We start from the raw sequence: 26,258 nt of genomic DNA, 5'->3' as shown, positions 1-26,258 counted from the left end.
AAATATATATTATATAAAATAATAATTACAAGAAGATAGCAAATAATTTCAGCATTAACAATTTTGTGCTTTGATTTATGTATAACATTTTTTTTTTACATTGGCTGGATAGCTTAATATTAAAACTGTTTCAGCATTAAAATAGTAAATAGAGTATCAAATTATAATTATTAGCTCAATATTAAGTTATCCAGGCAATGTAAAAAAAATATGATACATAAATCAAAGCATAAAATTATTAATGTTGAAATTATTTGCTATCCTTTGTTATTATGTATACGTAAATTATTTAAAAATTTTAGAGAAATTAATTTTAACAGATATCATCGAGCAATTGCGAATATCTTTCAAAGTCGATCTCTCAAATGTAGATTGTTATTTGTATGAAATTAAAGTACATTGATGATTTAATTTCATACAAATAACAATCTCTATTTGAGAGATCGACTTAGAGAGATATTTGCAATTGCTCCATGATATTTGTTAAAATTCATTTCTTTAAAATTTCAAGTACTTAATTACATTATTTAAAAATTTTGAAGAAATAAATTTTAACAAATATCATCCAGCAATTGCAAATATCTCTCAAAGTCATATAGTACTTATATTAGTCTTATATTACTTTTTTTGAATAGTGTATAATAATTTTTTATATTTTTAAAATAAATATAAATATATTAATATTTATTATTTCTTTTGTTTCAGGTACTTTGAGTAAAGTTCTAGAAAAAATTAATAAATATAAACAATAGAGAGACAGAAAAAGAAAAAGGGAAAACAAGAAAAAAGGAGAAGAGAAGAATATCTATTCATATTATAATATTATTAATTAGTTGAATATAATTATTATTATTATATTAAAATGTTTAATTATATTGTGTTGTAATATATAATTACGTTGTATATAAATAGTAATTTTAAACACTTAGTTAATATTTTATTACAGTTATATTTATATTATTAATTATTGTGTTGTAATTTATTTTATGTGTAATCTATTATATGTGTAATTGATAATAAATATAATGTTAATCTTAATAAATAATAATTGATTATAAAGATGATTATGATAATGATTATGACGATAATTATGATGATGATGATGATGATGATGATGATGATGATGATGATGATGATGATGATGATGATAATAATAATGATAATGATAATAAGGGAGGGTCTCAACTGCCTACATTCCCATTTGCCAACAGTTTCGTTTGCCCACAACATTTTGCCGACAGCTTCAATTGCCGACATTCCCGATTGCCTACAGAGCGATTGCCTACAAGCATTATTGCGCACATTTAAAAATTAAAAATACAAACGTACGTTTGCACACAAGACATTATTGCACACATACACATTGCACACATGACATTATTGCGCACATACACATTGCACACATGACATTATTGCGCACATACACATTGCACACATAATATTATTGCGCACATACACATTGCACACATAATATTATTGCGCATATTCTTTCCATGCGAAACGAGGTTCAACATGGGTTTACAACTTTGTTTGTGAACCTTGGTTAACCTTGTTAGGTTTACCTTGTTAGGTATAACCTGAGTAGGATTTGTTATTTGTTTTACGCGGGGGAGAGGCTTCGCCCCGTAGGGGCGAAGTCCTCCGCCGCCTACGCGTGAAATTTCAAACAAAGCGAGGTTCAACATGGGTTTACGAGTTTCTACACAAAACGCAATAATGTCATGTGCACAATGTGTATGTGTGCAGTAATGTCTTGTGTGCAAACGTACATTTGTATTTTTAATTTTTAAATGTGCGCAATAATATTATGTGTGCAATGTGTATGTGCGCAATAATGTCATGTGTGCAATGTGTATGTGCGCAATAATGTCATGTGTGCAATGTGTATGTGCGCAATAATATCATGTGTGCAATGTGTATGTGTGCAATAATGTCTTGTGTGCAAACGTACGTTTGTATTTTTAATTTTTAAATGTGCGCAATAATGCTTGTAGGCAATCGCTCTGTAGGCAATCGGGAATGTCGGCAATTGAAGCTGTCGGCAAAATGTTGTGGGCAAACAAAGCTGTTGGCAAATGGGAATGTAGGCAGTTGAACCCCTCTCGATAATAATGATGACAATAATGATGATGATAACAATGATGATAACTATGATGATAATAATGTTGATATTTATCATTTTCCTACATATTTGCATGCATTAAAAAAATTCTTTATGTATAATTTTTATTGTATACTAACAATTAAAAGAATAAAACAAACTAAATTTTGATAACATATTTGTTTAAATTTAATAAATAGAATTTTATAATTAATGTAATTATATAAATATATATAATATAATATAAATAATATAAATATAATATAAAATTAATATAGTGTATACTTATATTTTTGTCAAATGCTGAAGCGTAAGAAAGAGCGTACTTTAAACGAAGAACTTGAATTTCAACGACAATGTCGTGAAAGAATTGCAGAAAATCAACATCGTCGTTATTCTGTTGCTAAAGAAATAAAAAATAAATTAAAAACAGTTGATTATAGAAAATATGCTATAAATGTTACTGGTACAATACATGATAATCATATAACAGAACTGAACAAAGAACATTCTTTAGATATTACACTAATAAACAAACAAATTAGTTGCACTGGTAACATACATACTAATCGCATAATAGAAATAAATAAAATAATAATTGAAGGATATCCTGGAAATACTATATCATTAAATCAGCAAAGTTATGCAGAATATCTATCTCATTATCGATCACAGAAAAAACAACAACTTTGTTTAAATATTAATAGTACAATATTAATTGACGACATAAATGAATACTATATTGGTTCTATGGATGTGTCTTGTGTTCATTGCAATGCAAAATATTTTGCAGCCGAAAAAATATCTAATAAAGGCAATTCATTTCACGATTGTTGCAATCATGGCGCAGTATATTTGCAACCATTGCCTGAATTTCCTCAATTTATTCATAATTTATTTGATGGTAGTCATGTAAAATCTAATGATTTTTTTCAACATATTCGCAGTTATAATAGTTCATTTTCATTTGCATCATTTAATGCCAATTTAATTAATTTTCAAAATAGACGACCTGGTCCGTACTGTTTTAAAATACAAGGACAGATTTATTATCAAATTAATACAGCGTTATATGCTGCGCAAAATGAAAGTCCTTCTTACGGTCAACTTTTTATTGTGGATTTAAATGAAGCGATCGATCATCGTCTTAATCAAAATTCGTGTTTAGATTTTGAAATTGTTCAAAACCTTGAACATATAATGCGGAGATCTAATGTATTTGCTCAATCTTATCAAATGATGGGTGAAGAATTAGAAAATCAACGACGTTTGGAAATGGAATCTGGTGATTTGTTACCAGGATTACAATTATCATTTACTTTAAGATCAGGTATGGATCGACGTCGCTATAATGCTCAAAGAACTAATGAAGTAGCAGCTGTTTTTCGTACTACTGCTGATGGAGAAATTCCAGAATCATATGTTACAATACGTAATAAAAATACTAAAATTTTGCAAAAAGTAAGTACTATGGATCCAAATGTTGAACCATGGATATATCCATTATTTTATCCATATGGCACTCAAGGTTGGCATCGTGATTTAACAAAATTAAATAGCAATAAACGAATAACAAGAGGACAATATATTAAATATCGTATGGCTATTCGTGATGAATTTAATGTTTTTATATTAGGTCGTCGCTTATTTCAACAATGGCTTGTGGATAATTATGTAAAAATGGAAAAGGATAGAATTGATTATTGCAAAACTCATCAAAAAGAACTACGTTCTGAAACATATCAAGGTTTAAGAGATTATATACAAACTATGGCAAATAATTTAAATGGGCGTATTGGCAAAATGGTAATACTTCCTTCCACATTTATTGGATCACCACGTAATATGATGCAAAATTATCAAGATGCAATGGCAATTGTTAGTAAATTTGGAAAACCAGATCTTTTCATTACAATGACTTGTAATCCAAAATGGCGTGAAATTGAAGAAAATCTTTTGCCTGGTCAGCAAGCTTCTGATAGACCTGACATTTGTGCTCGCGTTTTTAACATTAAAAAAAATTATTTAATTGACTTGATTGTTAAGCAAAAATTTTTTGGTGAAGTAGCAGCGTTTGTGTATGTTATTGAATTTCAAAAACGTGGTTTGCCTCATGTTCATATGTTGATTACTTTAAAATATAATTTTAAAATAACAACTCCACAGATTGTTGACAAATATATTTCTGCTGAAATTCCTGATCCATCTGACAATCGTATTTTACATGATATAGTTATGAAGCATATGATTCATGGACCTTGTGGTGATTGGTGTCTGGTAGATGGTAAATGTTCGAAACATTATCCGAAATCTTATTTTGAAGAGACTAAAATGGATGAAGATGCTTATCCCTATTATTGTCGACGAAATAATGGTAAAAATTTTAAACGTCCTGGTGGTTATATAGTTGATAATCGTTATGTTGTTCCATATTGTCCTACTTTATCGATTATATTTAATTGTCATATTAATGTTGAAGTAGTTTCAAGTATCAAATCGGTTAAATATCTATATAAATATATTTATAAAGGGCACGATGTTGCTGCTATAACCATTGAACCAATAACAGAAAATGTAATTATTGATCATGATGAAATACACAATTATATCGAAACTCGTTATGTTGGACCTGTAGAAGCCTGTTGGCGTATCCTTGGTAAGAAGTTACAAGATAAAAGCCATAGGTACTATAATGCGTTTACCAGTCCATCTTCCTAACGAACAAAATATTATAATTGAAAATGAATCTAATGAAGACACAATAACTTCTGCATTAAGCCAGGTTACTATGTTAATCGATTATTTTTCATTAAATTTGCGTGATGAAGAAGCAAGACAATATTTATATATTGAAATTCCACGCTATTATACATTTAAAAAAGAGAAAATTAATGATAGAAATGTGTCACACTGGGTTAAACGCAAAAGTCACTATAATTGCATAGGACGAATGTATTCTGTTAGTCCATCTCAAACAGAATTATTTTATTTACGATTATTATTACTTACAATAAAGGGGGCTACAAGTTTTAATAATTTAAGAACTGTAAATGGAGAATTATGTCAATCATTTACGGCAGCATGTTTGGCTTTAGGTTTAATCGAAGATGATGATGAATGGAATCGAGCTATGAATGAAGCTGTTGGATGGATGATGCCACGACAACTTCGTAAATTATTTGTACGAATATTATTACATTGTCAGCCATTACATCCTGAAGAATTATGGGATAACTTTAAAACAGCTTTGTCGGAGGATTATGTTCGACATTTTGGTATGTTACAAGGACAGAAGAAAGCATATATACAAATCAATAATATGCTTTGTACTGAAGGCAAAAGTCTTGCTGATTTTCCACAAATGGAGCAATTATTAGAAACTGAGTTGTTAAACGAAGAGAATGATTATGTGATATTTGAACAAGCTATGGAAATAGGTACCAAACAATATAAACAATTAAATGATAAACAAAAAGAAATAGTTGATCTTGTGTTGAATACATTAGATAACAATATTTATAATAATAATTATTGTTTTTATATTGATGGTCCAGGTGGATCAGGTAAAACATTTATATATACAATTATTTATCATTTAGCAAAAATTAGAAAGAAACACGTGTGTGCAATGGCTTTTACGGGTATTGCAGCGACATTATTACCTGCTGGAAAAACAGTTCATAAGACATTTGGATTGCCGGTTCCATTATTTGCTGATTCAACATCTGCTATTAAAATCCAATCAAAGGAAGCTCAATATTTGAAAAATACAGATATTTTTATCTGGGATGAAGCACCAATGTCACCACGATATGCTTTAGAAATTATGGATCGAACATTGCGTGATATTATGAACAATAATTTACCTTTCGGTGGAAAAATTGTTTTATTAGGTGGTGATTTTAGACAACTTCTGCCTATAAAAGTACATGGTACTCGAAATGAAATTGTGAATCTTTCTATTAAATTTAGTGCTATTTGGAAACATTTTGTAAATTATTCTTTAACACAAAATATGAGAGTTCTTCCAGAAGAAATTGAATTTGCAAAATTTCTTTTAGATATGGGAGATGGCATATTGAATAATTCTAATGATAACATACAAATTCCTAAATGTTGTATAGCACCTATTAATGCTGATATTGTAGAAGATATATATGGCGATTTAATACGGAAAAAGGAATTTACCAAAATGGCTAAATGTGCTATACTTTCTGCAAGAAATACTGACGTAGATGAAATTAATAAAAAAGTTGTTGAATTATTAGATATAACTAATGAACGAATTTATACAAGTGTTGATAGTACTATGAATTGTAATGATAATGGCGATATTGGTGAAGCTTTGTTACCAGAATATTTAAACAGTTTATCTCCATCATGTCTTCCTTCTTATGAATTACGTTTAAAGCCAAATTGCATTATTATGTTGATTAGAAATCTTAGTATCAATGAAGGTCTTTGTAATGGTACTAGATTAATGATTATAGAACTTACAGATCATTTATTGAAATGTAAAATCTTAACGGGTGATAAGACAGGAGATATCGTTTTTTTAAATCGTATAACATTATATTGCAAAAATGTATATCCTTTTACCTTTTCAAGAAGACAATTTCCAGTAAAATTAGCATTTGCTATGACAATTAATAAATCACAAGGGCAAACGTTTGATAGAGTAGGAATAGATCTTCGCAAAGATGTTTTTAATTATGGGCAATTATATGTTGCTTTCTCAAGAGTTCGTTCTTGGCAAGCATTAAAAGTTTTTCTTGGTAATCAACGAGATAATAGACACGTTAAAAATTATGTATATAAAGAAATATATATGTGAAATAAAAATATATATTAAACTGAAAGCTGTATTTAAAGATGTATGTTATAGTTAATTATGTAATTAACAAATATCATCGAGCAATTGCAAATATTATACGTCGATTTTGATGACATTGGAACCATCGGTTATTTAGTTCCTCGAAGCAAACTAAAGTTTTACTTTTTTTTATATGTATAAATGGACATATATGGCGCTAAATGTATTAATTATTGCTCTGGAGTTCGCTGGATATATTTATTAATTTTTTTATTTATTAATTTTTAAATAATGTAATTAAGTACTTGAAATTTTAAAGAAATGAATTTTAAGAAATATCGTTGAGCAATTGCAAATATCTCTCAAAGTCGATCTCTCAAATAATACATTGATGATTTAATTTTATACAAACAATAATCTCCATTTGAAAGATCGACTTTGAGAGATATTTGCAATTGCTAGATGATATTTGTTAAAATTCATTTCTTTAAAATTTTTAAATAATGTAAAAAAGTATTCATAAAAGTACTCATAAAAATACACTCGGATTAATAAGAAGCATAAAGAACAGCGTGCACGGAGAGGAAAGCATGTACTGGAAGTGGTGCGCGCTATAGATATGAAAATTTTTAAAATTATTACTTACCTTTTTTTTACTTTTCTCTTTTATCCTTTCCTTCTCCTTTTTTCACTTTTTCACTCTTTTTTCACTCTTTTTAAAAAAATGCGTTTTTTGAACAGGGAATACGTCTGTACAATTTGACAGCTTGAAAAAATGTAAACAAGAGTGGATATGCGAAGCTAAATAGCGCGCGCGAAGCGCGCGCCTGTGTTGTTCTAATATTATATAAATAATTATTTAATAAGAATTTTTGATTATTTAATTATTCATATAATATATTATTAAATTTATATTAAAATATTTAAATCTATAAAAAAATCAAAAAAAAAAATTAATAAAAGCAAAAAAATAAATAATATATATAATATTAAATAAAACTCAGCTTCCAATTATTCTAAAATAATACCCCAATAAATAATTTTTAAAAATGTCAGAATCAGTTTTACCTCAAAAAAAAAAAAAAATAATATACAATTAATTTTAATGAACAAAAAAATCCAATAAAAACTTTCATTAAAATTATAAATAAAAATATCTTTGATAATTCCTTTTTATTCAAACACATAAATATTTTTGGAATATGAATTTTAGGGTTAATATTTATGTATTTAAATAAAAAAAAATTATCAAAAATTTTTTTATTTATAATTTTAATGAAAGTTTTTATTGGATTTTTTTGTTCATGAAAATTAATTATATTTTTTTTATAAAAAAAATTTTTTTTTTTTATTTTTTTTTTTTTTTTTTTTTTTTTTTTTTTGAGGTAAAACTGATTCTGACATTTTTAAAAATTATTTATTGGGGTATTATTCCAGAATAATTGGAAGCAGAGTTTTATTTAATATTATATATATTATTTATTTTTTTGCTTTTATTGATTTATTTTTTTTTATTATTTTATAGATTTAATCTTTTAATATAAATTCAATAATGTATTAGATAAATAATTATTTAATAAGAATTTTTGATTATTTAATTATTCATATAATATATTATTAAATTTATATTAAAATATTTAAATCTATAAAAAAATAAAAAAAAAAATAAAAAAAAATCAATAAAAGCAAAAAAATAAATAATATATATAATATTAAATAAAACTCAGCTTCCAATTATTCTGAAACAATACTCCAATAAATAATTTTTAAAAATGTCAGAATCAGTTTTACCTCAAAAAAAATAAAAAATACAATACAATTAATTTTAATGAACAAAAAAATCCAATAAAAATTTTCATTAAAATTATAAATAAAAATATCTTTGATAATTCCTTTTTATTCAAACACATAAATATTTTTGGAATATGAATATAGGGTTAATTTTTATGTATTTATATGAAAAAAAATTATCAAAAATTTTTTCATTTATAATTTTAATGAAAGTTTTTATTGGATTTTTTTGTTCATGAAAATTAATTGTTTTTTATTTATTTTTTTTGATTATTTTATAGATTTAAATCTTTTAATATAAATTCAATAATATATTATATAAATAATTATTTAATAAGAATTTTTGATTATTTAATTATTCATATAATATATTATAATATATTATAATATATTATAATATATTATAATATATTATAATATATTATTCAGGGTGTCCCTAAATTTGCGCCCACGGAATACAAGGCGTGATACATTAGGCTAAAAGAAACAACTTTTTCCTTTAGCAAAATTGCGTGCGATAAGTAGTTTTTGTAGGAGAGCAGGTTGAAGTAAACCAATAAGCGTTCTGGTGTAAGTGACGCTCAGGGCCGGCGCGCGCGCTTCGCTTTGGAAGCAGAGTTTTATTTAATATTATATATATTATTTATTTTTTGCTTTTATTGATTTATTTTTTTTGATTATTTTATAGATTTAAATCTTTTAATATATATTCAATAATATAATATATAAATAATTATTTAATAAGAATTTTTGATTATTTAATTATTCATATAATATATTATTAAATTTATATTAAAATATTTAAATAAATAAAAAAATAAAAAAAAAATAAAAAAAAAATCAATAAAAGCAAAAAAATAAATAATATATATAATGTTAAATAAAACTCTGCTTTCAATTATTCTGAAATAATACCCCAATAAATAATTTTTAAAAATGTCAGAATCAGTTTTACCTCAAAAAAAAAAAAAAAATACAATTAATTTTAATGAACAAAAAAATCCAATAAAAACTTTCATTAAAATTATAAATGAAAATATCTTTGATTATTTTTGTTTTTATTCAAACGCATAAATATTTTTGGAATATGAATTTTTGGGTTATTATTTATGTATTTAAATAAAAAAAAATTATCAAAAATTTTTTCATTTATAATTTTAATGAAAGTTTTCATTGGATTTTTTTGTTCATGAAAATTAATTGTATATTATTTTTTTTTTTTGAGGTAAAACTGATTCTGACATTTAAAAAAATTATTTATTGGGGTATTATTCCAAAATAATTGGAAGCAGAGTTTTATTTAATATTATATATATTATTTATTTTTTTGCTTTTATTGATTTATTTTTTTTGATTATTTTATAGATTTAAATCTTTTAATATATATTCAATAATATATTATATAAATAATTATTTAATAAGAATTTTTGATTATTTAATTATTCATATAATATATTATTAAATTTATATTGAAATATTTAAATTTATAAAAAAATAAAAATAAAAATTAAAAAAAAAAATCAATAAAAGCAAAAAAATAAATAATATATATAATATTAAATAAAACTCAGCTTCCAATTATTCTGAAATAATACCCCAATAAATAATTTTTAAAATTAAATTTTACCATTGACGTATAAAAAAATAAATATCGATACCATAAAAAAATATTTGGAACCGGGATCCGTTTTACTAACAAGCAATCATTACAGCAAAACTTTTATCATTACTCCTTCTCCGATAAAACACGGAGCAATATATTTCGGACACGATATACATAAAGAAATTAATACATTATACGATAATATAAAATTATATTTAGAATATAAAAAAATTAACCTTCTAAAGCCAAAAGACGAAATATATGTACCTGAACACATCAAATATTTAGATAACATATATAATATTATAGATATAAAAAAATTAATGGATAAATTAGAAACTTTGAAAGATAAATATAATAGTGACAACGACTATATAGTAGAAATTTCAGATAAAGGTCCTAGAATTTTAACATTTGACAAGTTTATAAAAAATAAAAATGAAATATTCATTTACCATTATTACAATAAAAAAATGATGAAATTAGCATCTATAAATTCTTTATATTTTTTAGGAACAAAATATTCGTTTAATAAAGATAAAGAAGGAAAATATTGTTTTGAAATGATAATTCAATCATACGAAATTATAGATAAGTACTTTAAATCTCTAAAAGTTTCAATAATTTTTGATTCATATTATACATCATCTTGTTTTACAAAAAGCAGATATTTCAATCTCGTGTACAGAAATTAAATTTAATGAAAATTTATAATAATTTTAATAAAACATGAATAGAATATACCAACAATTTCTAGAACACGGAACTCTTCTTGGAATTAATAGCAATAATTCTGTAATTTATGAAATAAACGATTACGGATCTTATACAACATTATCTAGTGATAATATTGTACTTGAAAAAGTTACAAGAAAATTTAGAACCAATATTTTTAAACTATTTGTAGAATATTGTAAAGAACACAGTTTAATAATATCAACTTTTATAGATATTACAATGTATTCAAAAGATAATGAAGTATTACATTACAACATTATTTGCAATAACGTAAAAAATACAAAAAAATATAAATTTTGTTTAAAATGCGCGCTTTTTCGCCACTGGGGCAAAGCGTGCAGCACGAGCGGCACTATATGCCGGTTCGTTCCCGATCCGCGAGTGGCGCTTACCGATGCGGGAGGAACGGCCGCGCCATGCCTGTATAGCATGCCGGCATCCGCCTAGACCTTGTCACGAGGCTAGTCGCTTTTTGTTGTTCGTCGCGCGTGTCGTTCTTTGTTGTTCATCGCGCGTGTCGTCATTGTCGATCGTCGCGTGTACGTTGCATCATCTTGCGCGTGCCGTGCACGAATCGAGTCTAGTCGCCGTCGTGTATTCGTCGCGACATAGAACATTGTTCAATCTTGGGATCTCGTTGAAGAAAGTTGCGGCCCTTGCTGGCCATTGAAAGTTGCGGCCCTTGCTGGTCATAGAAAGTTGCGGCCCTTGCTGGTCATAGAAAGTTGCGGCCCTTGCTGGTCATAGAAAGTTGCGGCCCTTGCTGGCCATTTTATAGAAAGTTGCGGCCCTTGCTGGCCATTGTATATATAGTCACATCACAAGGTGAGTTGATCATTGCTGCGCAGAACACGCTTACGCGTGTTCCTGCCGATAGCCATTAGGCGCTGGATGAGATGTATTTATACAGCATTGCAAGCCTGAGTTAACCTTACAAGTTAACGCAGCACTACGTTTGCGGATTTCTAGACTGTGAGAAAATCTAAGTCTTTTCTTTTCTTTTCTTGATTTACAACAGGTTAGGATAGCCTGCTTTGTTTTTTTGGAGACCTATCCCATTTGCATGTCCCTTGGAATGGACGAATGCTTGGCCTTTCTTTGGAACACACCTGCACACACATGCACGGAATAATTTGCCTTGACTGAACTATTTAACTTAATGTACATTTGCCTGTCTTGCGGTGAGTGTATCTTTTCCTTTATTTTGTAAAGGTCAGGTGCGGCCTTTTTATTGCATTTGTGAGCGACTCATTACCTCATAACGAAGAATGTGGAATGATTGAGATTCTTTTCTATCACCTTTATTTCTTTGTGACACAATAATATTATTATTGTATTTACGTTTGAACATTGCTAGACATAGCGTTTGATGTAAAACTTCTGCGATAGAGTCTTGCTGTGCTCTTTTAAGATTATTGCATTAATGTAATAATTGACGATCATTTGTATAAATAGTACTTAAGTATTATAGGTATTATCTTTTGCGTTTTGAGTCGACTCAAAAATTACAGTATAATATTAACCTTTTGCGATATGACTTTGTGTTAATCGAGAGATATTTGATTTATTATTTGAATGGTACATTTGACTTATAAGTTGCTTTTCTTTTATTGTGGTTTGCTCATTGACGAGCATGTTTTTTGCAGAATAATACAGTCCACTAAGACGATTTTCATTGCTGATAACTCGATAAAAAGAGTTGAGTTTATTAACTAAATGATTTAGTTTCATGTTTTCTTTTTGTACACAAAACTAATATCTTAATTTCTGATATCTCTTGATTCTTGTTTATAGATATTATATCTGATGTTTATTTTGAATTATTAAGTATTATTATTTGGATTATGTTTTCTTGCGACACATAGTTTCTTTTTTTTTGGGGGATATTAAAACCTTTTTAGACATTTGGTCCTCTCGAAGCCGGATATTTATCTTGTGTGGACAAGATGAGGTTGTCACACCTTAGGGCTCATCTTGAGCAACAGTTGGTTTTGAAGGGTTTAATATCAGAAGTATATGTTGGCTTGGTGGAGGAGGATTTTGACGTTTCAGTTTCTAGGGTCTCATTGCAGGCTAACATGCTAAAGAAATATTGGCACAAATTTGAGGTCACGCATGAGGCGATTAATGTCTCATTTAATAAACTGGATCAAGAAGATAGAGAGAAGATAAAGGCCCATGCTTATTTTACTCAAGAGGCGTATACTACTACTCAGAAAGAGTATATACACACTTTGGAGAAGTTGAATGCTACAATGAGTTCAGAGAAGAGTTCAAGTAGTGGTTCTACATCTAATTATTTTCTGGACCCGACACAAAATATTCAGACGCAGATGACATATGCTTATGGTCTAAAACTACCAAGAATCGACTTGCCAAAGTTCAATGGAAATATGGAAAACTGGTTGACTTTCAAGGACTTTTTCTCAACTTCTGTGCTTGTCAATCCGACACTGTCTGACGTTCAACGATTGCAGTATCTTAAAGCTAGTTTAGTGGGCAATGCTGCTCACCTCTTGAAATATACAACCATCACGGCCTTGAATTTTAAACCGGCATGGGAGTCGGTAGTATCTTACTACGAGAACAAGAGACTATTGGTCAGCTCGACGCTGCAATCGTTTTTCAATATCAAAAAGATGACGAAAGAATCGGCAAAGGAGTTAGAGAATCTTTACACAACCGTCAATCAACTTCTAAAATCCTTAGAAACAATGGGTCGACCTGTGGCCCATTGGGATGACATCCTGGTGTTTGTCATTACTCAACGACTGGATTTGGATACCCTAAAGGCATGGGAACATCATCTCGGAGGAGAAAGAGATCCTCCTACTTGGAGCCAGCTCAGAGAATTTCTTGGTATCCGTCTAAGATCCTTGCAGGCAATAGATAAATCCAAATTTGATAAGCCTAAAGTAGCCGCTCAATCAGGAGCACTGAAATCTCATTTTCAAGGACATTCAAAGGAATCTTCTTCGAAGTCGATAGCGAGCATAACCTGTGGTATTTGTGGGACAAACCACCATCCAGCTACCTGCGCCCAGTATGCCTCCAAATCTCAGGAGGTCAAACGCAAGTTGATAATAAAACATCATTTATGCTTCAATTGTTTGGGGGCGCATAAAATATCCAATTGTACCTCAACAAGACGTTGTATTAAATGCGGACAAAAGCACCACACGTCCTTGCATTTGGAAAAGTCGGCTAACGATAAAAGGACGAGATCGGATAATTCTAAGGCCTCTGTGGCATCAGAAAAGGATAAGGAGAACAAAACTCCGAATGCAAAAGTGCTATTTGCCAATGCTGATCAAGCTGGGAATCATTCTCAAATACTCTTAGCTACGGCTAGAATCATAGTTAGAAGCTCTAACGGAAACTCAACTATAGCAAGAGCATTAATCGATCAAGGCTCGGAGATTTCGTTGGTTACTGAGAGATTAGCCCAACGACTTAAATTGCCTAGGATTAAATCTTCTATTCCCTTGGTAGGAGTAGGTGGTCAGTCAAGTAATAAAACGAGAGGTTTTGTGAGCTTCACAATAAGGCCACACTTCACTTCGACATTTGAGAAGGTCGTCTCCGCGCACATACTTAGTGCACTGACCACTGCAATACCAACTTTGAAAGTATCATCGAAATCTTGGAAACACTTGGAAGGTCTACAATTGGCAGACCCGTATTATTCTAATCCAGGAGAAATTGATTTGTTATTGGGCGCAGACGTTTATGGTCAATTGATTGACACGGGAATTGTTAAGGGCGGCTCAGATTCTCCTATTGCTCAACAGACTCAGTTAGGTTGGATAGTTTCAGGACCAACCGGTAGTGTAAGGCCCACTTGTCATATGCAAAGTTACTGCATTTCTCAGTCAGCCGATTTATATGATCTTCTCCAAAGATTCTGGGAACTGGATTCGATTTCTGTTAAGCCGGTTTCCTCATTGAATCAGGACGAACAAGAATGTGAGGAACATTTTTGTTCTACACATTCTCGTGACTCTCTAGGCAGATATGTCGTTTGTTTGCCTTTTAAGGCGTCCTCGCAAACATTAGGGGATTCCAAGCGTAAAGCGTCGCTTCTGTGTCATAAGTTGGTCGAGCGGTTTTCTAAAAACGCTAAGTATGCGGTTCAATATTCGGAGTTTATGGATGAATATCTACGCCTGGGTCACATGAGAGTAGTGCCAGATTCTACTTCTGAACCGTCTCATTCTTATTACCTTCCGCATCATGGTGTGTGGAAGGAGAGTAGTTTAACAACCAAATTAAGAGTTGTCTTCAATGCATCGTCTCCCTCTACCTCTGGTCGCTCTTTGAACGATATCCTTCATCCAGGAGAAAAACTGCAAACGGAACTTTTTGACGTTTTGATATACTTTCGACAATTTAAATATGCCTTCTCTGCAGATATTGAGAAGATGTTTAGACAAGTAAAGGTCTGTTCAGACGATTGGAAATTCCAACGTATCTTTTGGACAGGTGAAGGTCAGAACTTGGTTCCCTTTGAGCTCACCACCGTCACGTACGGTATGGTTTGTGCTCCATTCCTTTCTCTGCGAGTTTTAATGCAACTTACTAAAGATGAGGGAGAACGATATCCGAAAGCAATCTCTGTTATGACGGACGGAAGATATGTAGATGACTTATTTGGTGGATCGGATTCCATTATGAACACACGACTGATTATAGATCAGGTAAGCGACTTATGCATGGCGGGCGGTTTCCCGTTACGAAAATGGGTTAGCAATGAGCCGGCAGTTTTGGAATCAATCGCTTCGGAACATAGATTGGATGCTTCAATGATACCTATTGATGATGATCTTATCATACACTCCTTAGGCTTATTATGGCACCCGATGACGGATGAATTTTCCTTTGAGTTGAGCTTCCTTTCAAAAGATCGAATCACGAAGCGTTCCATACTTTCTACCATTGCTAAAATCTTTGATCCGTTGGGGTTTCTAGCTCCGGTAATCATTATTGGTAAGCTTATCTTACAAAGACTCTGGACGCTTAAATTGGATTGGGATCAAGATCTTCCAGATGATCTAGTCCACGACTGGATTAAATTCATTAATGATTGCGATACGCTGCCCCTTCTTACCTTTCCTCGGTGGATCGGTACTTATTTGAGTCGCAGTTTTGAACTCCATGGGTTTTGTGATGCCTCCTCTTTAGCTATGGCAGCAGTGGTGTTTGTACGCACCACAGATGATACGGGAAAGATTATCTCAAAGTTGATCTGCTCCAAAACTAAAGTGGCGCCTTTAAAAAGGTTGACAATTCCTCGTTTGGAACTTTCCGGAGCTGTGCTTTTAGTAAAGCTTGTGAAACAAGTTTTGCATGCCTTGCATCGTGAAGACGTCAGGCTCTACTTATGGTGTGATTCTTCAATTACACTTACCTGGATAAATAACCATCCGTCAAGGTGGAAAGACTTTGTACATAACCGGGTATGTTACATTCAGGAGACTTTGCCTTCAGCCACCTGGCGTTTTGTACGAGGTTCAGAAAATCCGGCTGACTTAGCAACCCGGGGTTTAACCCCAGCACAACTTTCCCACACTCCTTCCTGGTGGTATGGGCCTTCATGGTTATCGGAAACTTCAGATTTATGGCCATCTTTAGCCCTTATAGAGACCTCTGGTGTAAACCTAGAGGAGCGCCCTGTGAAAATCAATGCAACAAGTACTAGTGTTACGCAACCGTGGGACCTGCTCCTGCGATACTCAAGTTTGCTTAGATTGTTGAAGGTCACTGCCACTTGTATGCGTGCGGTTGACCGCTTCAAACGTATATCGACTGCACCAGTCTTAACAACTATCACCCCTTTGGAATTACATAAGGCTAAGGCATTTTGGACAAAGGAGATACAAAGATGCTTTTTTCCGTCTGAACTTAGATTAATTTCAACTGGTCAAACATTGCCCAAGTCGAACTGTCTGATCCGACTCACGCCATTCATTGATGCGGAGGGAATTTTAAGAGTAGGCGGTCGCCTGCAGGCCTCCAACTTATCGGAAGTCTCCAAACATCCGGCTATATTGCCAAAACAATCTCCTTTCACATCTCTGATTATAGGTGATGCTCACATTCGTTCCTTACACGGAGGCACTCAACTCACTACTTTACTCATACGGGAAGAATTTTGGGTTGTTGGAGGACGAACTACGGTGCGTAGTCACATTCTCAAATGTGTTAAATGCCTTAGGTTTCGTCAGTTGCGAGCACGGCAATTAATGGGTCAATTACCTCCGGAACGTGTGTTACCTTCGAGACCATTTCTAAACACTGGAGTGGACTATGCTGGTCCATTTACACTTAAGACCTGGAAGGGTAAGAACGCTCGAACGTATAAGGCTTACATAGTCTTATTTGTTTGTTTTGCAACATCTGCAGTTCATCTAGAATTAGTCACTGACTATACTACCGAAGCGTTTCTTGCTGCTTATAAAAGATTTGTCAGTCGACGTGGCATCTGTGCCACTCTAATAAGTGACTGCGGTACCAATTTTAAGGGTGCGAGTTCTGAACTACAAAGATTGTTCGACGGGGCCTCTGCAGAAGCTCAGCGATTATCGGCCCTTCTAGCTAAGGACGGCACTACATGGAGATTCAATCCACCTTCGGCGCCTCATTTTGGAGGCAAATGGGAATCTGGAGTAAAGTCAGTAAAATATCATCTCAAGCGTGTAATGGGTGAAACTCTTCTCACTTATGAGGAGTTAAACACCTTGCTTACTCAAATAGAAGCAGTTTTAAACTCCAGACCTTTATGTCCTCTCACGGATGACCCGGATGACCTATCGGTCTTAACACCAGGACATTTCCTAATGGGATGTCCTCCCACTGTTGTGCCTGAACCTTCTTTAGAATTTGAAAAGTCTTCACGACTCTCTCGATGGCAACTGCTGCGACAGATGTTAGATTCACTATGGATCAGGTGGTCTTCAGAGTACCTTCAAAGACATTACTCTATGTATAAGTGGAATCAGAATTCTACCACGGTTAAGGAAGGTTCTATGGTACTAGTGGTAGATGAACGTTATCCTCCTGGTAAATGGCCTTTGGGCAGAATTACTAAGATCTTCCGAGGACCTGACGGTCTCGTAAGAGTGGTCCTGGTCAAGACTTGCACAACTGAATTGAAAAGACCTATTACTAAACTATGCTTCCTTCCAACGGATAAAGACTAGGATTATGTTCGTTAAATAAATAATTTAACGAAGGCGGGCGGAAATGTTTAAAATGCGCGCTTTTTCGCCACTGGGGCAAAGCGTGCAGCACGAGCGGCACTATATGCCGGTTCGTTCCCGATCCGCGAGTGGCGCTTACCGATGCGGGAGGAACGGCCGCGCCATGCCTGTATAGCATGCCGGCATCCGCCTAGACCTTGTCACGAGGCTAGTCGCTTTTTGTTGTTCGTCGCGCGTGTCGTTCTTTGTTGTTCATCGCGCGTGTCGTCATTGTCGATCGTCGCGTGTACGTTGCATCATCTTGCGCGTGCCGTGCACGAATCGAGTCTAGTCGCCGTCGTGTATTCGTCGCGACATAGAACATTGTTCAATCTTGGGATCTCGTTGAAGAAAGTTGCGGTCCTTGCTGGCCATTGAAAGTTGCGGCCCTTGCTGGCCATTGAAAGTTGCGGCCCTTGCTGGCCATAGAAAGTTGCGGCCCTTGCTGGCCATTGAAAGTTGCGGCCCTTGCTGGTCATAGAAAGTTGCGGCCCTTGCTGGTCATAGAAAGTTGCGGCCCTTGCTGGTCATAGAAAGTTGCGGCCCTTGCTGGCCATTTTATAGAAAGTTGCGGCCCTTGCTGGCCATTGTATATATAGTCACATCACAAGGTGAGTTGATCATTGCTGCGCAGAACACGCTTACGCGTGTTCCTGCCGATAGCCATTAGGCGCTGGATGAGATGTATTTATACAGCATTGCAAGCCTGAGTTAACCTTACAAGTTAACGCAGCACTACGTTTGCGGATTTCTAGACTGTGAGAAAATCTAAGTCTTTTCTTTTCTTTTCTTGATTTACAACAGGTTAGGATAGCCTGCTTTGTTTTTTTGGAGACCTATCCCATTTGCATGTCCCTTGGAATGGACGAATGCTTGGCCTTTCTTTGGAACACACCTGCACACACATGCACGGAATAATTTGCCTTGACTGAACTATTTAACTTAATGTACATTTGCCTGTCTTGCGGTGAGTGTATCTTTTCCTTTATTTTGTAAAGGTCAGGTGCGGCCTTTTTATTGCATTTGTGAGCGACTCATTACCTCATAACGAAGAATGTGGAATGATTGAGATTCTTTTCTATCACCTTTATTTCTTTGTGACACAATAATATTATTATTGTATTTACGTTTGAACATCGCTAGACATAGCGTTTGATGTAAAACTTCTGCGATAGAGTCTTGCTGTGCTCTTTTAAGATTATTGCATTAATGTAATAATTGACGATCATTTGTATAAATAGTACTTAAGTATTATAGGTATTATCTTTTGCGTTTTGAGTCGACTCAAAAATTACAGTATAATATTAACCTTTTGCGATATGACTTTGTGTTAATCGAGAGATATTTGATTTATTATTTGAATGGTACATTTGACTTATAAGTTGCTTTTCTTTTATTGTGGTTTGCTCATTGACGAGCATGTTTTTTGCAGAATAATACAGTCCACTAAGACGATTTTCATTGCTGATAACTCGATAAAAAGAGTTGAGTTTATTAACTAAATGATTTAGTTTCATGTTTTCTTTTTGTACACAAAACTAATATCTTAATTTCTGATATCTCTTGATTCTTGTTTATAGATATTATATCTGATGTTTATTTTGAATTATTAAGTATTATTATTTGGATTATGTTTTCTTGCGACACATAGTTTCTTTTTTTTTGGGGGATATTAAAACCTTTTTAGACAAATTTAAAATATCAGATTATATAAAATGTAAGCATAAAATGTGTAAACTGTGTTACGATGGTGGTTACGTAATTATGGTATAATAGATAACATTTAGAAAATTATTTAATATTTATCTTTAGTTCGTTTGTGTTCATATTTGACTTTTGCTTGAAAGTATAATTAAGTACTTTTTTTTTTTTATTATATGAAAATTTTAAATTTTTAAATCCCTCATTTATTTTTCTTAAAATCTTTACCTTATCGTCAATAATTAAAATATCTGCAATAAAATAATTATCAATATCTTTTATAATTTCAATAGTCTTGGAACACATATTATCTTCAAACTCAATTGGAATATCAAAATCTGATTTTTCTTTGCTATTACCTTCATTATTGCTGCTATCTATCAATTGATCTATTAAAGCCAATAAAGTCTCCTTTTTTATATTTGGATATAATTCAGTATTTAAACAAATTTTATCATCATCGAGTATTATATTTTTAGCTCTTATGCTTCCATCTACAGTAAGATTAGATCTTACGTTGAAATTATCTCCCGCCGTCTTAATTGTATTTAAAGTAGTTTGAAGTCTGGTTTTATCTTCTTCTAACATTTATTAAAAAAAAAAAAACAAATTTTATTAAAATAAAAAAATTTAATTAATGAAAAAACTGAATTAATATCACTTCAAAATTAACAACATATCTTGATACTAATATAATTATATTAGTATTAATATAATTTATATTAATATTAATAAAAAACATATCTTCATTATAAAATAAATAATATGTATTAATATTAATACAATTGTATTAGTATTATAACAATTATTATCAAATATAACACATTTTAATGTAACTAACATTATTACTATCAAACAAATAATATATCTTAAAACAATATAACATTGCTACATGTTATTATCAAATAGACAATACACTTGTACATTAACATTATTAATAAATAATTTGACTAATAATTGATGACATACATCTTTACACTAACCAATTAAAAATATGGAACGTAATTTAGAATATATGCGTTCATGTGGAAATCCTTATATTAGAGAAAATAAGTACAATGAAAAAAATAAATCATTGGATATAATAAAGTTTCTATATACATCATTATATAGAAGACTACTCGATTTTAAATATTATTAAAAACAAACAAATTATAAAATATTGCAACAAATACTATAGATGCGAAAAATGTCAGGATATAAAATATGTTAAAAGATGTATATATTATCATCTTAATAATAATATTCATAAACATTATCAGCATTTTGAAAATTATTTAGACAATTATTTTAAAGGATTTTTAAAAGAGATATATCTATATTACAAAGAAGAAATTATATATACAAGTATCGATCATGTAGAATACAATTTAAGAGATGAATATGAAAAAATATTTAATGTCTACGGTGATTATGGTCACAAACAATTTAAAAATTCATTATTGAATAATATAATTAAAAAATGTCATATAAAAAAAAATAGCAAATTGTATAAATCAAAATTTTTTAACATTTTAATGTACTGTATATTAATAGATAAATCTGATTTTAACATCATTGATTATGAAATAATTGTAAATAAATATTCTTTATTTAAAGATATCTATAAGATATCACATATACTAAATATAAAAAGAAATAGTTATAAAAATGAAAATATTAAAAAAATAACTTTTTCAAGCAATAGAATGTTAAATTATACATATAATTTTCATGGTAACGATTTAGATTATTACCATAAAAATATGATAAAATTAAACATAATGTATAGAACAAATATAGAAGATTACGCTTGTGAATATGATAATCACATAAGTGATTATTTAAATATAATAAATTCAAAATACGAGTTTAATTATTCTAATAAATTTATTAGTAACAGCCTACAAGATATAAACTTGTAATAACTTTTTATATTAACTTTTTCTAACTTATATTTTCTCTTCATACTGTTAATTATTAAATATGGTTACTTTTAACTTCCTATTGTTAATTTTAAAAAGAATTAAATAAGAATATTGAAAATATATACTAAAATAAATATCAACTTTTAAAATATGGATATTCAATTAAAATTCAGTATATTAACTAACAAATTGGTAAAATCTACAGACATAGAAATCAATAAAAATAAACAATCATCTGAAATAGGTACTATCAAGGATAGAAGATTGGGAGAAGTTAATAATGTAGAATGTGATACATGTCAACTTACAAAAAATACTGGATGTAATGGCCATTCTGGGAAAATACCATTAGGAAATAAAATATTCGTACATCCAAGTATGATAAGCGAAATCAAAAACATATTAAGTACTTTTTTGATTTCAAGAACATTGGGTGATTACAATTGCAAAAATATTTCATATTCAAGATATACAGATCCACTAACTCCAATACCAGATATCAAAACACTCGATATATCTAGAAAATTTTATTATATTATGATAACTGATGGTATATACGAATTGATAAATATCGATTTTTTTTTTATAGTTAATACAGTTAAAAGAGTTAAATTCAATACAATTCACGAATATATTTTCAATGAGTGTAATAAAAAACAAAGTCAAAAGGACAATTTTACAATATTATCTGAAATTTTTTCAGAAAAAAAATAGTAATTACTTTTTTAATATTTCAGATAAAACATTAATAAATTCACTCTTTGATACTTTATCATCATTATTACTATCAAATAAACATTTTAATATCGATAATTCTTTATCTATAGATACTAAATCATTATGTGAATGATACGTTTTATAAATCGTCTTTATCTTATCATAATCTAAATCATCCTTTTCTTTATTAGACACATTATCGTAAAATAATTCTTGAGAGCTTTTAGATGTATCAAATTCTTTAATTCCATTTTTAAATTCATCGAAACTTATTTTATTATCTTTATTAATGTCATATTTTACAATTATATCTTCTAATTGTTTATCTTTTAATTTTACATTTTCAAATATCTTATAGAATTTCTTTAGATCTTTTTTTGTAATATACTCGTTATCTGAAGAAATATAATCGAATAATACTCTTTTAATATCAGAAGACATTTATACTACTAAAAATAAGTTACAGACTCGTTAACTTTGTCATTGCAAGTATTAAGAGGAAGTATTTTGGAATTTAATATATCTTCGTCTATGTAAGTATTAAATATATTTGTTGTAATTGTAAAATAACCAGTTCTATTTATTATTTTCATAATAATATCTTTATTTTTATTATTATCAATGTAATAAAACCAATTGGTAAGCATGAATTGAGAATTTTGATCTATCATTCTTATTATCATTTATTTAATAATGTAATATTTCAAAAAACCCAAGTTAAAAATGAAATTCTATTATATTATGTTAATATAATAATATTAACAATGTCGTCTTCTAGGCAAATAAAAAAGTCTGATATATACCAAATAAATTTAACATATGTAGATGATTGTTACAGTAATACATTTACAGACGACGACTACAATTCCGACAATGATATACTAGTCACATTCAGTAATTTAAATATACACAAAGATGATAGTAATAAATATAATAATAAACTAAACGAAAAAATAAATATTAAAAAAAATGTTACAGAAAAAATAAATATTAAGAAAAACGTACCTAAGAAAAAATGTACAAAAAAGTGAAAATTTAATTAAGTTATACAAATACTTATAAGAATTCCAATATAATGAGTAAATTGTACTCATTTAGCTGCCGATATGACAAAGACTTACACGAATTTTATATAAAACAAAGAAATTTCTTCTGGACTGAAAATGAGATAGACTTTACTAAAGATATTAACGACTGGAATAGCTTAAATAATGATCAGAGAAATGTTTTAAAATATATACTAGCGTTCTTCCTTCACAGCAATGGACTTATATGTGAGAACATACAGACAAGATTTTCCAACGACATTCTATCTATAAAAGGGGCTGAGTACTTTTATAATATACAGACAGTTATAGAAAATATACATGAGATTGTATATGATAAATTTGTAAATATATACATTAATGATAAGGACGAAATTGTAAAATTGAATAATAGAATTTGTCTTGATTCTGTAATAGATAATAAAATAGCATGGATAGAAAAATGGATGAACTCGAACGATTCATTCGGAGCCAGACTAGTCGCTTTTTCAATAATAGAGGAAGTATTTTTTACTGGCTTTTTTGCTATTATATTTTATATGAAACATCTTGGAAAAATGAATGGACTCGCACAAGCAAATGAACTCATAGCTAGGGACGAACAATTACATTGTGAATTCGCATGTTATATGTATAGAAATAAGCTTGATGATTGTGATAAAATATCCAAGAATAAGGTATATAGTATTATTGAAGAAGCTGTGAACATCGAAACAGAATTTTATAATAAATCTTTAAATGTTGAAATAATAGGCTTGAATAAAGAACAAATGATTCACAATATATAAAATTTACAGCAGATAATGTTATAGAGTTACTTGGATATGAAAAATTTTATAATGTTAAATCCCCATTTGATTTTATGGAAAATATCATATTAAATAGAAAAACTAACTTTTTTGAAAGAAAACCCACAGAATATTTAAAGGTTAATAAAAAAGTACTAAACTTCGATAATATATAAAACACCTAAAAATGTACAAATATATATTTTATATCTACAGAATATATATATTTCATAGTTACTATTAGACCAAGAAGACTGTTATCTTTTTCCCTAAATAATTCTATTATACATTTTTTATTAATATCTTCAATAAATTCTCTTGTTTTTTTTATATTATCAGTTATGCATAATATATAATCTGATTTCTGTATAATTTTATATATTATATTAGTATCAATTTCGTGAAAATTGTAGAAATAAGCACACGATTCTTTATAATTCAACGATTCTTCATTATTATAATCATAATAAATTATTTCAGGACTTTTTAAACTTTTAATAACATTTTTTATTTTGTTTTTATATTTCTCATCAATACATATACTATCTACATCAAAATTCAAAAAGTTTGAATATGTTATAGATCTTTCTATAAAATTAATTATATTAATATTATCCATTATAAATGAACGGAAACGTTTTTGGTTTTAACAACTTGGGAAAATGGTTATTCGAAAAAGATAGGAAACTTAATATAATATGTGAAAATATTCAAGCATTTAATAGTAGAGATATATTTTCATTTTCTATAAATAAAACTTTTAAATTTAAACACTGTGATAATATAATATTACACAAAATAAAAACAAATATAAAATACAACGGATTTGTAGTGTTATCTATCGTAATAGATGAAACTGAATATGATGTCTTAGAATTTCTCTTTAATAACGAATATATAGACATGGAAATAAATAAACATCTTAATAAAATAAAAAATAAAGAGCTAAAAATTATACTGAAAGACGAGCTAGGAAACGATATGAGAATTCACAAAGGATATGTTTATATAAAATCCTAATTTCTTAATCGTATAACATAGAAACTTTTTTAAAATATTTTTTAACATTTTCTATCAATATACTTTTATTTTTCTTAAGTAATCCTAATAATAAGTTTATATCTAATTCCTTATCCTTGTCTTTTATAAAGTAATTCTCTCCGTCTATCAGTCCATTTGATAAAAATATACATGAACATACTTGAGATAAAGTACTATCACTTATATATATTTCATCGTAGCTTTTTTTAGAATTTCTATGAAATTTCTCTCTAATGTTACTTCCATCATAAATATATAATGTATGATCGAAATTTAAAATACTTTCCTCTATAATATTGAAAATAATATCAATTATTTTTACTATAAAATCAGTATATTGAGATATACTAATGTCAAAATAATGAAAAATGTTAAAAGTTATTGTGTTTTCACACCCATAAACATAAAATGGTTTTGATTCTGTAGTTTCTCTTCTTAATGATTTATAATTATTATATTCTTTTATAATCTCATTCTCATCTATTTCAAATGTATCTGATAAATTCTTAGCTATAATATTATCAAATGATATATTGCTACTTAATAATATTCCATCAGACTTTATTATAATATTCTCTTCCTCAACTGCCGGTAATTTAATTAAATAATGATACTCGTGTCTATCTTTCAGTTTTACTTGCTTTATCTTATTATCATTAGATACAACAAAAGGTTTTATAACTCTAATATTTTCAAAATAAGCTCTATTTTGTAGTTTTATACTATAATATATACCATATCCTATTTTTCTCTCTAAAATATCAATCATATAAT

General features: G+C 29.5%; 2 protein-coding genes across 3 annotated transcripts; both read left to right on the top strand.

Annotated features, from left to right (window-relative positions):
• The first annotated feature begins 3,904 nt into the window (after nucleotides 1–3,904).
• Nucleotides 3,905–6,935, top strand: LOC136999547 (ATP-dependent DNA helicase pif1-like). The gene has a single exon (XM_067353887.1). It carries the CDS (start codon nucleotides 4,794–4,796, stop codon nucleotides 6,933–6,935), a length of 2,142 nt encoding a protein of 713 aa, XP_067209988.1. The 5' UTR covers nucleotides 3,905–4,793.
• Nucleotides 6,936–11,420: 4,485 nt separating this feature from the next.
• LOC136999645 (uncharacterized) lies at nucleotides 11,421–25,763 on the top strand. 2 transcript variants are annotated; one of them, XR_010889957.1, is made up of 2 exons: nucleotides 11,421–18,895; nucleotides 19,089–25,763. XR_010889957.1 is itself a non-coding variant. In XM_067354078.1 (2 exons), the coding sequence occupies exon 2, from the start codon at nucleotides 12,993–12,995 to the stop codon at nucleotides 18,243–18,245; it is 5,253 nt and encodes a 1,750-aa protein (XP_067210179.1). In that variant the 5' UTR covers nucleotides 11,421–11,871; nucleotides 12,065–12,992; the 3' UTR covers nucleotides 18,246–25,763. The 2 variants fall into 2 exon arrangements, 1 of the variants encoding a protein (XP_067210179.1); XM_067354078.1 differs by having other exon boundaries at nucleotides 11,421–11,871; nucleotides 12,065–25,763.
• Nucleotides 25,764–26,258: the final 495 nt, after the last annotated feature.

The sequence above is a fragment of the Linepithema humile genome, chromosome 4 (assembly GCF_040581485.1).
Source record: "Linepithema humile isolate Giens D197 chromosome 4, Lhum_UNIL_v1.0, whole genome shotgun sequence".
Classification (NCBI taxonomy): domain Eukaryota; kingdom Metazoa; phylum Arthropoda; class Insecta; order Hymenoptera; family Formicidae; genus Linepithema; species Linepithema humile.
This window is presented reverse-complemented; position numbering and strand designations above follow the sequence as displayed.